This window comes from Parasteatoda tepidariorum, chromosome 10, assembly GCF_043381705.1.
Source record: "Parasteatoda tepidariorum isolate YZ-2023 chromosome 10, CAS_Ptep_4.0, whole genome shotgun sequence".
NCBI classification, from domain to species: Eukaryota; Metazoa; Arthropoda; class Arachnida; order Araneae; family Theridiidae; genus Parasteatoda; species Parasteatoda tepidariorum.
Window position 1 is genome coordinate 12273679 of NC_092213.1, and position 15196 is coordinate 12288874.

General features: G+C 29.7%; 2 protein-coding genes across 5 annotated transcripts in view; one reads left to right on the forward strand and one right to left on the reverse strand.

Annotated features, from left to right (window-relative positions):
* Positions 1 to 2358: 2358 nt before the first annotated feature.
* Positions 2359 to 3783, reverse strand: LOC107436996 (pseudouridylate synthase RPUSD2). The gene has a single exon (XM_016048858.4). It carries the CDS (start codon positions 3781 to 3783, stop codon positions 2407 to 2409), a length of 1377 nt encoding a protein of 458 aa, XP_015904344.2. The 3' UTR covers positions 2359 to 2406.
* A 127-nt stretch (positions 3784 to 3910) lies between these two features.
* LOC107436995 (myelin expression factor 2) overlaps positions 3911 to 15196 on the forward strand; it is a 41693-nt gene continuing 30407 nt past the window's right edge. The window contains exons 1-5 of one of the 4 annotated variants that reach the window (XM_071187147.1): positions 4138 to 4405; positions 8716 to 8900; positions 10340 to 10400; positions 11715 to 11808; positions 14501 to 14689. In XM_071187147.1, the coding sequence (XP_071043248.1) occupies positions 4353 to 4405; positions 8716 to 8900; positions 10340 to 10400; positions 11715 to 11808; positions 14501 to 14689 (582 nt within the window). In that variant the 5' untranslated portion in view covers positions 4138 to 4352. Of the gene's footprint in view, positions 4043 to 4073; positions 4406 to 8715; positions 8901 to 10339; positions 10401 to 11714; positions 11809 to 14500; positions 14690 to 15196 lie in introns of those variants that run through there. The other 3 variants (XM_071187146.1, XM_043044100.2, XM_043044099.2) reach the window with 3 other exon arrangements.

A 15196-nucleotide genomic window follows, 5' to 3' on the forward strand; every position in this document is an offset into this window, starting at 1 on the left:
TATTCGTCTTATTTGTATCCTAAAAAAAAAATCATTTTTCATATTGAAATCAACATATTCTAAATAACTTAAATTTTCATAAAAACTAATGTTTTGATGGTAAAAATTCTTTAAACAAATCATGGCCTCTTAAAATTTCCCATGAAAAATATTTTAGAATACAGAGCTTAACATGAGATAGTTCACTAATATGTAACATCCCTATTGTAATCAGAGGAGATGATTGGCACATCCAAAATCAAATTTGAAAAAAAAAAAAAAAAAGAATTGATGAAAGCTTTGTGAAGATGGCAGAAGCCTTTGATAGAAATGGAAACCTTCAATTGGCTTTAGTGAGAGCATGTAGTGCTTAAAAAAGTTTTCCTTTATCGAGTTTTCGAATTCATCATTCAATTGTACTTGTTGACCAATGCAAGTTGATACTGATATACATTATTTTTTTCTGTCAAAAAACTGTCTTTTTTATAACCGAAATCGAAGGTTATAAAAATTTGAGCTTACATATTTTCTTCTGTTCCATATAAGGGCATCTTCTTTTTTTCTTTCTAGATTATCATTAATGAGCTTCTTATTTTGGATTCAGCTTATATTGTGTTTTTAAGAAAACAGACACAACTTGAATAGCATGTTTTTAAAATAATGGACACAGCAAAAAATGTGTTCTACTTAAATTTAACAACTAAAGGAGGAATTTCGTACTTGTTTAAACATTAAGCATAATTATTAGGAGGCTAAGTCCTGGACTTCAGGGTATATTATAGATATTACTCTTCATATTTAGGCAACTAAAAAATAAAGTGGTTCGTGAAAATCTAAATTTGTACAATATCAATTTAATACCTCAATTATTAATTTATAGCATCCGTATCAACTTTATAGAAACAAATGCTAACTTGTAATATCTTAGCAATAAGACTCGTTTTAAAAAAATGTGCCAAGTGATTTAGGCAAATGGACATCAAATTACGAATTTATTTGGATCTATGAATATTTTTTTCAAAAAAGAACAATTTTAATGAGAAGTTTGAAAAAAATAGAATCAAATGCTATGTTTATTTTCTAAAACATGCATTTTGAGCTGTGTCCATTTTCTTAAGTAATTGTTATGAATAAAAAAACTCTTTAACATTATGCAGACTTGTTAAATTTTTTAACGTAATACAGTGAGGCTTTTGATTTTTGCAAATTTGGCTGATTTTTAATGATTCATACTAGTCTCATGCACGTTATAATAATAACGAGCATCATAACCTTAATTTTAACAAGTATATTAGAAACAACATTACCCACATGCTATTTTTAAGATTTGTTGGTAGTAGAATAAGTATTATCCATGGGAGAAGGAAACTGTTGGGAATATTTCCGTATTGTGATCTGCCACGCCAACTCCAATCGCCAAATTGATTTTAAATGGGAAAATTTTTAAAAAAATGTTGAGTTATACCTTTTGAGTTGGTCCCTCTCTGTGGTGTTATTATTTTTTTAAAAATTTCTCGAAGCCTGCTGCCCGGAAGTTGTCAAGACTTGGATACTTCCGGCGATTATTCTGACACAGATTACCATACGGAAATCTCCCCCTAACTCTTTCTCATCTAATATAAATGATAAGTAAAATAAGAATAATTGTAATTAAGTGTTAGATGGGCCGGGATAGCCTGGTCAGTAGGGCGCTGGGCCCATGTCCAAGAGTTCGATCCCTGCCAGCTGAAGCCTCCCCGTGTAGTAATGGTGACTGGTGCACGTTAAATCTGTTGAGTCGCAAAGTCCTCCATGTTCCCATTACAAATCAATACCTCATGGGGTACTGATTTAGGAGTTTCTTTGTGTTCAGGATTGGCTCAAAATTACAAGGCTCATTGTTCATTAGTAGGAGTTGTTCATTAGTAGCCATAAAACCAAAAATTGGGTTTACGACTGTTCAATGACGAATATATAAATAAATAAAAAATTAAGCGTTAGTTAATTAAGTATAAACAACCCAAGGTAGCCCAAGAAATAGAGCGTTTGCCTCCAATGAGGTGAACCGGGGATCGAATCTGAGTGATACAAATTCCGCACTGATCACAGTGCTAAAGAAAAATATCCTCAATGGGTATTGTTGTCAGGCTAGTAGTGAGAGGTTTTCCTCTCCCTGTAATGCAAATGCGGGTTAGTTAATCAAAAAGTCTTTCACTTAGGCAAATTTGTCCCAATATTTGATTTGGGAGTTCCTTTGTTTACTCGATTGGGTTCAAAATTACAAGGTTACGGAGTCGAACATCAGTAGGGGCAAACCCAAAATTGGGACGGCTGTTCAGCGACAGATATAAAATAAAATTAAGTGTAAACATGTAGAAAAAAAAATTAAGTAGACAACAGTAATCAACAAATAGGTTTTATTATTTGCTCAAACATATTTTTTTTTCACTAGGAAATAATCTTAGAATCATCCCAATCCTCCTGTGCCCAAGCAGGCAATTCTGTGCTGAATCCCCATCCATCTCCAGAATATTTCAAAGCATGAAGAAACAATATTAAATCTTTCGGCTCAGGATCCATATACTTCTGGTGGCATAGATCGCAGGTTTCCTCTTTAGTGAACTTTTCAAGTTTCATTTTGTACTCATCTCTCAACTGTTCGTAACCCTCTGCTTTCAGATAATGATCTAAAGCGGATAAGGCAATTTTATTTTCAGTACCATCAACAAGATTTTCACTTCCATTCGCGCCATTTTCAGACTTTACTTCTAAAGGCAGATTATCATCTAACAACCACTTTTGCAAGTTGTGAGTTTTTAATAAATCTTCTAGTAATTTTTCCTTTGTTTTTCCAATACACCCTCCCTTGCCTTTATCAGGCCCAAACACACTTTCATGATTATAAATTGGATCATTAATAATTGGATGTCCTAAGTATTGTAAATGAACACGAATCTGGTGCATACGTCCGGTCAGAGGTTTACATCGAACTACACTGGTTTTTCCATTGTAACTCATTCGTTCAAAAACGGTTTCAGATTCTTTGCCATTTGAACTAGCAATACATATCCCCATCTTAGGAGAAATTACCTCAATGGGCTCTTTGCAAGTTATTTCACCATCAGGAAATTTCCCCTCAACTCGACATACATATTCCTTGTTTACTTTTCTTTCTCTTATTTGCTCATTGATTTCTTGAGACCGCCTGATAGTTTTTGCAAAGACTAATATACCCGAGGTTAAGCGATCAAGACGATGGACAGAATACAATTCACCCAAGTTATGCTCTTTTGCCAAAATGAATAATAAGCAGTTGTGACGATATCGACCACATGGGTGAACAGGTACTGATGGAGGTTTATCGATTACTACAAATTCATTACTCGAATGGATTATTCTAATTGGAGCTGCAGCAACAGGTGTTTCATGTCTATGGGCTCTGTTTGTGACTTTATCGTTTTCTTTAAATACATAGTCAGCACTTATACTTTTATCGTTAATTTTTATATTGCCGGATCTGATATTTTTTTCATATTCCTCTTTAGAATGAGCACGGAATTCGTCACTAAAAACATCTATGAGACGTTTTCCAACCCAACGTCCTTTGCAATGCGTTGTGTAAGTGAAATAATAAGGATAGACCTTTCTTAGATAATTATCGAAATAATAATCGGTTTCTTCAGTCGACGGTTTATTAATTCCGCGACGTATATCCTTAGTACATATCTTTTTACTTTTCTGCTCAAATTGATCTGTTTTCCTTTTCTTCGATTTTTCAATATCTTCATCGTTCGTTTTTGGAGTAGTCGAAATTTCTGAATTCATAGTTTACTTTAAAATTCAATGTTTCAAGTCAATAACTGCTAATAAGATTCAACGTTGTTTGTTTACTATTCGTTGTCGATGACAATTCGTCATTGCTCCCAGTGAACGAGTTTATTCAGTTTTAAACCGAAATGTTTAGTTGAAAGAATTATGGCAAAACACCTATGTTGGGAATATGCAAATTCCACTGAATCTATATAAACAATTTATTTGGCTGAAAAAGTTTAGACTTTGTGAAAAGAATGGAAATCAAAAGAGAGTAAGCTTCAATTTTTTTTATCTCACTTTTTACTTAAAACTTAATTTTTTTTATCTCACTTTAAGTGATGAGTTAGCTCAAAATTGAGGGTTGGGTCTTGATGTTTATTCATTTCAAATTTTTTATCATTTGATTATTGTGTGTTAAAATTGTAAATTTCTTAAATAAATTTTTTTTTGTAAGGATTGAAAAGCGATGGCAATATCATAATCATCATAATAATAATACGACGCCATCTTTAAGATTGCCGGTAGTATTGAAGTGTAATAAAAATTAGAATTATAAATCATTGTGATATTTTACTTTCATTATGAATGACGGAAGATTTGACAGGGTTAAGGACGAGTTCAGATCTAGATCCAGGTATTTATTATGATCAAAATTATGAATAGAAATTTCCACGAAAGGGATTGTTTTGAGTCATTTTCTGAACATCAACAAATAATTGACACATATGTTTCTATTTTGAATGCATTTTTTTCTGTGTACAATATTCTCAATAATTCTAATTTTAAATTGCTCTTAAGATGTGCTCTTTATCGCTTGCCTTGGAAATTTCGTAAATAATTTTATAAAAGAAAAGTTACGCAAAAGTTAATATTCATAGATTTGGCATTTAACTAAATTTTAAAAAGTCTTTAGTTTTTTACGTGTGCTTGTTTGTAACAGATTTAAACATTCTCATGACGCAGAATACGTGAGATACATTTTTGTAATCTCATGAAGTTCTATGAAAAAGAAAAGAACTATATGAAAAAAAGTATGTTCATATTATAAGAAGGTAAAAAGTCTGAATTTCTTTTCTAGTAATTCAAAATAAATTTTATTAGGATAGAAAATTTTTTTTTTTACTCAAATATGTCAAATATCTCTCAGTTCAATTCCATGCAAATTGAAACCAGTATTGAATTTTTGAAGTTTAAGCAATCTCCTTTTATTTGGTAGGTATCATTTAAAAAAAAAATTCTCGTAATATGTAAATTCAGAAGTTATTTTTAGCAGTTATGCATGATTATAAATGCAGGTTAGTTCTACCAAAAAAGTCCTCCACACAGGGAAACTTTACCCAATAATTGATCCAGGAGTTCTCTTGTCTTCTGGATTGATGGTTATTCAGTGTCCGGTTATTTTTCAAGTCTACAGTTTAGTTAAGTAAAATGTATTTTTAAAACAGTCAGAAGGTTATATTTTCTGCAATACATTTTAAAATGGCAAGAGATCTGAAATATCCTCCCTTTCAGGAACTTTAACTTTTCTGGCATGCAACAAAATTTTTATTATTTTATTGCACTCTGGTGTAAAAGTGCGAATTAAAATTGTTTAATTCCAATATTTTCACATTTTTTAAAAATTTGTGTCTTTAAGGGGGTTCAGTACCTAAAAACCTTCAAAAAATCGAATTTGAGATTTTGATCAATGATTAAACTAGAAACTATTAGCTTTCTAACGATATATTGCTTTTGTTTGAAATCCACGTAGAAGTGCACTTAAACTTAATTTAAAAAATGTAAACAAACCGAAAACACCCANTATTATAGATCGAATATAAATAAACACATTTGGTATGAAAAGGTTAAAATATATGTAGATATTAAGGAAATTAAAATTTTTTTTCTCCAGAATTTAACATGATTTAATGAAAATGTACATAATTTAAAATAATGTAAGTGGTGCGGACATGACGTTGCAGACATGACAAAAAGTTTACATCTCTATTTATTAGTTATAATTACTGTTATTTGAAATTTATGCATATTATTTTGCATATATACAGCTTAAATATTTATTAAGTAAAAATTTTACATATTTTATTTAATTTTTATTAACAATTAAATAAATAAATTTATTACAGACAAATTGCAATGCAATTCTACTTTATAATTTATTGATTATATTTTTGACATGCAATGCAACCTTAGAATCATATAAAAAATAGCGTGCAGATGGATCAGGTGCTGGGTCACCTGGTAAAGAAGATAAATATGTATCAATTGAAATGGTTTCAAACATTGGTTCCTCCAAATACTTAAATTTATTAGTTGCTACAGGCTTGAAATGGTGTTTTAGTGTCATAGTGTGTTTATCAATTGAAATAACTTGGCCAGGCCACCAGTTATCGTCAAACAGTACGGCAATCCACTGCCCTTCTTCTAATTCATTTTCTGTTTCTGATGTGGTAGCTAACTGAAGTGATGATGATGGAATCGTTGATTTTGATTCTGGAAATAATGTTGCCTGGTACATAGTTTGTGCACTTGAAAAAGGAGAATTTATAGAATATTCTACTGAGTTGGATGATATAGGGCGAATGAAATGCAAACCTCTTGTATTTGCTATTGATTTGCGTTGACTGAAACGGTCTGTAAGCATCATTGCCTTACGATCAACAAGTTCTTTGCTTATAAAAATTAGTTTGATTTTACCATCCATAATTCTAGAAGCAACCTCGTAAAAGCACTTTGCATCAACAACAACTTCTTTACCTTATAGTACTGCTCGCCAGACCTTATTCTTAACATATCCCCCTACGCCATCTACAGCACCTTCTCCATGTGCCGTTTCAAAAAACGACCAATCTGCTTCTATTTTAACATCTTTGTGACAAACTTAATTGGAAAACATGAATCTGTTTTTGAATTGGCTTGCAGCCCAATCAGACCAATAGTGCACTTTTTTTTTATCATACCACTTTTAATTTCTTTTAAATGGGCCACAATTTCTTCATTGAAAATTTTTACAGAATTTTTGTTAGGTGATAAATCATCAGACACTATAGCATAAGACTGATGAGCCAAAGAATTTGTTTCATCTTTGCAATATGTAACACAAGTGTACAGGGTAACACTATCAGTTGCCCAATGAGCACTCATGATCTCACGATCATGCTTTATGGAATAATTTTCGGCAAAATCTACATGAATGATAACTTCATCATTAGAAAGATTTTCTTTTAAATACCTAAATTCAAAATGTTGCTTGGAAGTATGTTGAGAAAATAGGTGCAATTGCGAACCAATTTCTTCTTTAGCAGATCCTAAATCCGTAACTATTTCCCTTTTGACAGTGAATCCCACATTATTCTGTTGCCACTGATAGTACTTCACTGTGCAATCCAGATTTTCAAATGGTACTTTATCATCCAAGTATTTTTCAACACCACATATTGAACACAGTCTATCAATATAGCTAATTTGTTTTTCATCAAAACCACAAACAGTTTCTTTTGCGATTGCTTCTGAATTACTTGGAAGATCTGAACAGAGAGCTCCTATTCCCGAAAGAGTCATGTCAACATTTTCGTGGTATACACACATGCATACTTCTTGATCCTTTTTTCCAGACGGTAACACAAATTTTGGTTGCATTTCATGAAATTTTGATTTCCCAATACTAAAATCGGGATTTTCACTCAAGAAAAGCTGGTGTGCTTCTCCGATACTCATTATAAGAAAACGTTTTTGGTGTATTTCTCGCCCTACATCTGTTTTTAAGGATATTACGTCCTTCTTTCTAGGACACATTCGGCTTATATCATCTCTTATGAAAAATTCATTTACTTTTTTCTCTGTTTCTTCAGAAAGTTTGTTACATCTTTTTTTTGGATCAATTTCAGATAGCTGCAGCCTTTTAATTTTGATTGAATTTTTAACTATTTGTTTTCTTTTCAAAGAGGATATTTTTGCTATAACATCTGTCAATTCATGAATTTTCTTATTTGGTGATCTTGGTAGTGAATTAGTGATTTTTTTAACAGCTTTACACAATGATTGTCTGCTTGTGAATTGTAGCTTGGTGAATTTGTTATTGTTTCTGCATCTTTCTTTTTTCTCCGCATCTTTTTTGTGCTTCCTTATTTTTTGCCCTTATGTTGATCTTCTGCTCTTCAGTAAGTATTTTGGAATGTCTGTATTCTTGACTGATATAAATTAAGCATAGTAAATAAACAGAGGAAAATAAAATTTTAGGATTATAAACTTGTAAATAAAATCTGTATAAGAATAATTTGAAATTTTTTTAATAAAAAAACTGCATTTTAAGCCTGTAAACTATCAAAGGCAAAAATGAAGTTTTTTTAGCTCCTAAATTGTTTGAATCTAATATGGGTTTAAAAACTTCATGTTAAATTAAACATTTTGAATGGTTTAGTAACCTAAAAAACTAACTTTTTGTTTGTCATGTCCACAACTTTCAAACTCATTTTTTAACATATTTCTTGAATTCTTTAAAAAAATATCAAATTTTAGTTAATTTTAGTTTATTTATCTTTAATTTGATATACAACACATTGTATCAAATAAATTTTTTTTTTTGACACATCAGGCTACAAATACTAGTGGAATCGCCCAGAACTTAAATATCCTCCCTTTCAAGAACTTGAAACTTTTTCTGGCATACAACAAAATTTTTATTATTTTATTGCATTTTGGTGTAAAGTTCTAATCAAAATTATTTAATTCCATTATTTTCAAGCTTTTTTTAAAATTGTGTGTCTTCAGGTCTGTTTATTTCATGTGATTAATTTTCTAAACATCTTTAAGCACTATTCCTTTTGGTCCTTTGGTTTTGGTCCTTTATTTAAATTGTTGATCAAATCTTAAAATTTTTTTTTTTTACCAGTCTTTTATAAATTGAATTTTGTAATAAATTGAGAAACTCTAAATATTTAATTTTAGGTCAAGATCTCCTTTCCGCAAGAACTTCAATGAACGTTCTACTTACGAAGATGATTTTAAAAAAAGACGTAGAGATCATTCTCCAAGACGATCTAGTAGTAGCTCTGCTAAAAATAGAGTATTTGTGAATAACATCCCATTCGAATGTCGCTGGATGGAAATAAAAGATTTATTCAGGGAAAAAGGTTTGTTTTGCACTTAAATATTTTTATTTTGATTATAATATAGTTGGAAGTTTTGTTTTAATAATTATTGAGAAGCTAGTCATTATTTTGAAAACATATTTCATGGCTGCCAACTCTACTGGATTTTGTCAGTTTCTCCTGATCTACTGTTTTAATAAAAATTCTCCTTGTTTTTGTACATTTTAGAAAATCCCCTAAAATTGAGTAAGATTTTTTAAAAAAAAAATCCTTGTTGAAATAAAATTTCTGCACAGAGTTTTGCTTGTTGGAATATTCATATAAGTGCGCACCTACTTTGGGCTAAGGCTGTAAAAATTCAATAGTTAATTAAACAATTTAACATTTTAATAGAAAACAAGTTATAACAATTATCGTAGATTGTTTTTTTTCTTAGGTGACTGGTGCATGCTAAATCTGTCAGAGTTGCAAGAAAAGACCTCCCAATTCCCATAACAAATCAATACCTTTGGGTGTACCAGGGGTGATTGTATTTTGGTTGTACCCCAGAATTCTGGGTTTTACGTATCATCCCTCCATGTCTAGAAACTAGGAGCAAGGCATGTGATTTTTTTAAGCCGAATTCTGCGTATTATGAGACCTTTGGTTCGTGGACTTCTGCGAATCAAAACTCATAATCCAACAAAATTTTCACTATTATCTAAAATTTAAAGTAAGAATCAAGTTCCACAATCTGAATTTTAAATTTTGAGACCTTCGCTAAATCCTGTTAACAAGATGTTTTTATACAAGTCATTCTTCCTCCATTTTGATTTTTCATTATTTTGTCGGATTTTATTTTATGGCTGGAACTGTGCAGGAATGCACTGATATTGCGTATCGTATTCACTCAATTTTAATATCAAATGTATTCATATTTACTTGATTTAAAAGATATTGTGATTCGTATTCTCGTGATTTTAAAATCCAATATCGCAATTTTTATTTACACGCTTCTGAAATTAATATCATAATTAGTTTTCACAAGAGTTTAAAATTTAATGTCACTATTCGTATTCACGGGATCTTAAAATCATGCATCGTGATTCATATTTATGCTATTCAAAATTCCAATATTGTGATTTATATCATTGCATACTTAAATCCAATACCCCTAGTGCAACATAAATAAGAAAAAGTAAAGATGTAGTTAGTTTTAAAACTCCAACATCAAATGTTAAGCTGTCTACTTGCATCATCAATGAAAGAAGACGTAAATAGTGTTTAAGTCAATATTAAGTTAGTGAAAATTACTCTAAATAATGCTGCTGTTCGAATATTTTAGACTTCACTAAATAGTCTAAAATTAGGCTGGTGTGATTATTTTACAAGAAAATGATTCTTTGTACATAGGCCGAATTATATGAAAGTCCTCGTGTATCATAATTCACATATATGTAGTCTGTTTATGGTAATTTCAGAACAATGTTTTCTTATTTTAGTTGGAGATGTTGCCTTTGTTGAATTATTCGAGGATGACAGTGGAAAATTTAAAGGCTGTGGGTAAGTTACTACTTTCATATCAATAGATATGTCATAACAGGATTTTTCACATGATACCACTTACTATTCAGTATCATATCAAAGCTAAATTGATCAATATTTTTTACCAAGTTTCCTTATCACTTCACACTCCCATGTCACCTGTCCTGGGTTTGATCCTCAGGGCGGGCAAGGTTGACTCTGCCTTTCATCTCTACAATGGGTCGATAAAATGAGTACCAAGCATGCCACTGGACTAAACACTGGGGGTTCCGCATTTGACTGATCACCAGACCGAAACATCTGCTCCTGAGCCCCAGAGTCCAAGGTCAAGAAAACTAAGATGAGCCTTGGCCCGCTCTAGGTTGTCGTGCCACTGAGTTTAGTTCTTTATAGCAGTTTCGTAAATTTTGATCACGGGTTAGTGTATTATTTTAAGTAATAAATATAATGATTCTTAAAAATATTTTTTTATACATACATTTTTATACAAACATTTATATGCATAATTTTTTTGAAATATAAAATAATAACCATTTTTAGGTCAGTAACTCAACAAAAATTTCCTTATCATAATAAATAAATCAGTGAATAACTGATGCTGAGAGTGGAATGACTGAAACTTATGATGTTGTTAAAATATTTTGTAAATATATGTACATTATTGCCTGAAATATCTTAAAATCAAATGTGAATGCATAAAACTGTTATTAATATATTATTCTCTAAATAAAATTTTTCTAAATTTGTTCTGACATGGGATTGTTCCATTTTCACAAAAGTAAAAAACAAGCCCAAATTTTACAAATTGGCAAAAAGGGGATTATAATTGAAAGACCCAAATTTAACAGTAATTAGAAAATAATATTAGTAAATTATATTAGTAAATTTTTTAAAATTTTGTAAAAATTGAATTTTTTATAAAAAAAATTAAGATTGACCATAATTGATTTATTTTATAGCTATTTTAATAGTATAATCAAACTATTATTATTAGTATTTTGAAAGGTACTAGTTTTATTTATTTAAAAAATTTTTACGCTTAGCTAAAATGTTAGATTAGAAGCTCTTTGTTAAAATTCTGTTTTTCATTTTGCAATGTAACTAAATGTAAGATCATGTTTCAAAAGTTCAGTCCGTATTATTCAAAGAAAAATAATCTTTTCAATCTTACTTTCTTGTTTTTTTTTTTTAATGTAAATTTTCTTTAAAGCAGAAGAATCTAGGATCAAAATTTTGTCTTTTGTTATTTCTAACTTCTAAAATCTCAAGATTCTGATTGTTGTTTGATGCAAATGTTTCTTTTTATTAAAATATATTTATTTGTATTTTTAGAGTTGTAGAATTCAAAGATGCTGAAACAGCTTCCAAAGCAATTGAAGTGATGCATAAATATGAAGTGCGAGGAAGACCGTTGAACGTAAAACTTGTAAGTTTAAAAATTTTAGAAATTTTTATCAACTGTTAGTCTTAAAAGTTATTTCTTATATAAATATCAAAATAACTAATTGTTAAAAATATTTATAACTTTGACTAATCTATTAGATCTTTCCTCATATTACATTTTTTCTAACTAATCTCAAAGTAAAAAGGTTTGTGGCATTTTTTTCTTCCTGGTAGAGTAACATATCTCGTTTATAATTAATTTTGTTTTCAACATGTGGAAGGGAGGTTACTACTAAACTTGTTACTTGTTCTTTCCTTTAATGACATGCAAAATGTTCAGTGTCTTGTAAATTTGTCTATGATGCAACTACAGTTTTGTATAAAAATCTAAGATGTTTTGATATCATTGCTTGCTTTTTTTTCCCTTCAAACTTGCTGCTTACTTATTCTGTCATCATGATGTAATTTTCTGTGAAATTGATTGCCATGACACTGTTTTGTTTAATTCATAATCATATGTACATAAATTCTTACGATCATTTTGTTAAAATGGTTGTTACTAAATCATCTTGCCGTCTCTTACCAAGCACTAAACTCTGCATGTGCCAAACACTAGTAACAAGAACATAATTTATGATACAACACAATTTTAAACAAAATTATCTCTTAGTAGATATATTTTTTTTGAAAATGCCATTTACTCATATTTTGTAATAATCTTATACATTACATTTTCTGCATTCACAAATAAATATTGCTTTATGATTTACGATAAAATAATCTCCCAATTTAAAAATGTGTTTTTTTTTTTCAAAGTAAAGTATAATTACTTAAATATGTCATAAAAAGCGGGAAAAAATGTCTATGGTTTATAATTTATTTACAAAAATATGTACTATTTTACAAGTATCTTAGTTCTGAATGAGAAGAATTGATAGCAGAAGTAAAGATAACAGCTTTGCTTTTTATTGCCAACATTGCCTTTTTCTGCTGGTTTCTCACTGAATCAATTCTTTCTCCTTCATTGCTATTCAGATTAATGCTGTTTGTCATAATCTTGGCTCCAATCAGCCAAATGGATATCAAATATCAGATTACTTTATTTCTGATATTAGTTCTTGTTGAATGGTGTATTTGCACTATATTCAGTATTTACAACTGTAAATTAAGTTCGTCCCTCCCCCCTTTGTGCTATTTGAATCAGAAGACCTGTGCACAGTTTGATTACAGTTCTCAAAACTTCTTCAGATCAGCAGTTTAGTAGTTCAAGTGTGTTAGCTATCTGTAGTTCAGCTTTAGAACCTTTTCTTTAACATTTTAAAATATAAATTTTGGAGAATTTTTTGACAGGGAAGGCAAACCAGAAAGAGCTTTTTTTTATCTATATATATATATAACGTTTTTAAAAAATGTTTAATTAGTCACTTTGCAAATTTGGTAGAATTTGCAAATTTTCGGGATGTTACTTGTGCAAGTTATGTATCAAAATGCAAATAATGCTTTCTTTGCTTGCTTCTATGAGCAGCTAAAATGATCACCCACCTCGTTAATGAACCTTGCAAAGGTTGGATCCACTGTTTGAAGTGAAAGAAGATTACCCACAGGGATGATTGTGCTCCGGAAAAAATCCGGACTTCCGGATTTTTCGCTAACCGCGATCCGAAAGTTTCCGGAAATCCAAAGTCCAGAAGTTTCAAGAAATCATAGATCACATTTATATAAAAATTCTTGTATGTTTAATTTAAAAATATTGGAACTAGAATTTATATTTGACATCTCTTTCATTTGTAAATATTTTTTCCTGATAGAATAATAGATGTGATTAGAGATAAAAGTAAACTTACACATAATTATTCATTTAAATTATGCTGCATATAATTCATTTAGAATATCATGTTTTGAATATATCAATGATTTAAATTTATAAAGATATTAATTTTTTGAATGATTTTTCTCAAGAAATTTTCAGGACTTTTGAGTTTTGACATCCACCAACCCCAAAATAAAGTATTTTCCACCTCTGCCATCCGCTTGCACGGAGTCTACACTATTTGTTAAAAAAAAAAAAAAACCTTTACAGGTAGTTTCTATAAAAATTTTTTTTAAATTCATCTGAAATTAAGCTTGTCCCGCTTGATTTACGGATAAATTTATTTGATTCACTTTCTACATTTTATATTTAGTTTTATAGCATTGGTTATTTAGTTAATAAAAAGAATTGTTTGAACTTATTTTAAAACTTTTGTTCAGTTCAGTATACGAATTCGATTCGCTGAAAGCATTTTTAGTTAGTAAAAGGGGAATTTTAGTATAATGAATTTAAAAAATGGGTAATAATAATATTAAAATTGAATAGGGTAAAATAAGATACAATATATGTTCAAAGGATAGATATGTATATGATAATATAAGAGCCATTGTAATATGTAAATTATTTTCTGCAGACAAGTGACACAATTCGACACAATTGAATAAAAAATACTGGTTAGGGAAAAGATGCCTATTTGTCAGCATATTTTGAGATATTAATGCACAATTATACAAAAAAAAAAAAAAAAAAAAAAAAAAATACTGCTTAAAAATACTGAAAAATGAAATATATGATTAATTGTATGTTTTGTTTGACTTAAACAAATATTCTAAGACTTGAGCTTCAATTTAGTTCAAGTTCTACTTTTTTTTCTTAAAAAAAAAAGTTTGATTTTGTATTTAAAATGAAATGTGTTAATTTCTAGGATAGTGGAGAGAGTGAGAGAAAGCGATCTTCAGGCCGTACTTCCGATAGAGAATTCATGCGAGGTAGTGATAATTTTGGTGGCAATGATTTTAGAGAACCACAATTCAACACATATGGTCTGAATCCAGAGTTTCTAAAATCACTTGGGATAAATGGACCTTTAAATAACAAAGTTTTCATATCAAATGTGAGTTATAATTTTTTCTATTTCTTATTCAATTTAAGTATTTTACCCTGCCAAATAAACCAATGGGCAAGATGGTAGGCTCACAAGTAGAGCTAGCAGAGTGGATGAAAAGTTTTAGATTTTGTTTTAGAATTATTTGTTAGAACTATTATTTTTTAAAATTTATTAATAATTTGTAACTAGAATCATTTGAGCTAAATTTTGCTTTTATTCAGTTTAATGGCATTTTATAAATATATAACATGGTTATGTTATTTTTTAAAGAATAAAGTTGAATGTTCAAAATAGTTCAAGGAATAGAATGTTCAAATAATTTCAAAATGGAAATTTCGTATTTTTTTCTGAAAGTAATTCAAAGTCTTTAAATAATTAAGAAAAAAAAATTAATATGAATTTTAAGAGTTTAATTTTTTTTAAAAGATGACTTTAGTATGCTACATGTTTTAGGAAATTCTATTACAATTACACAAAGTTTAGCTCTCTATGTCGAATCGATCTCGAGCTAAA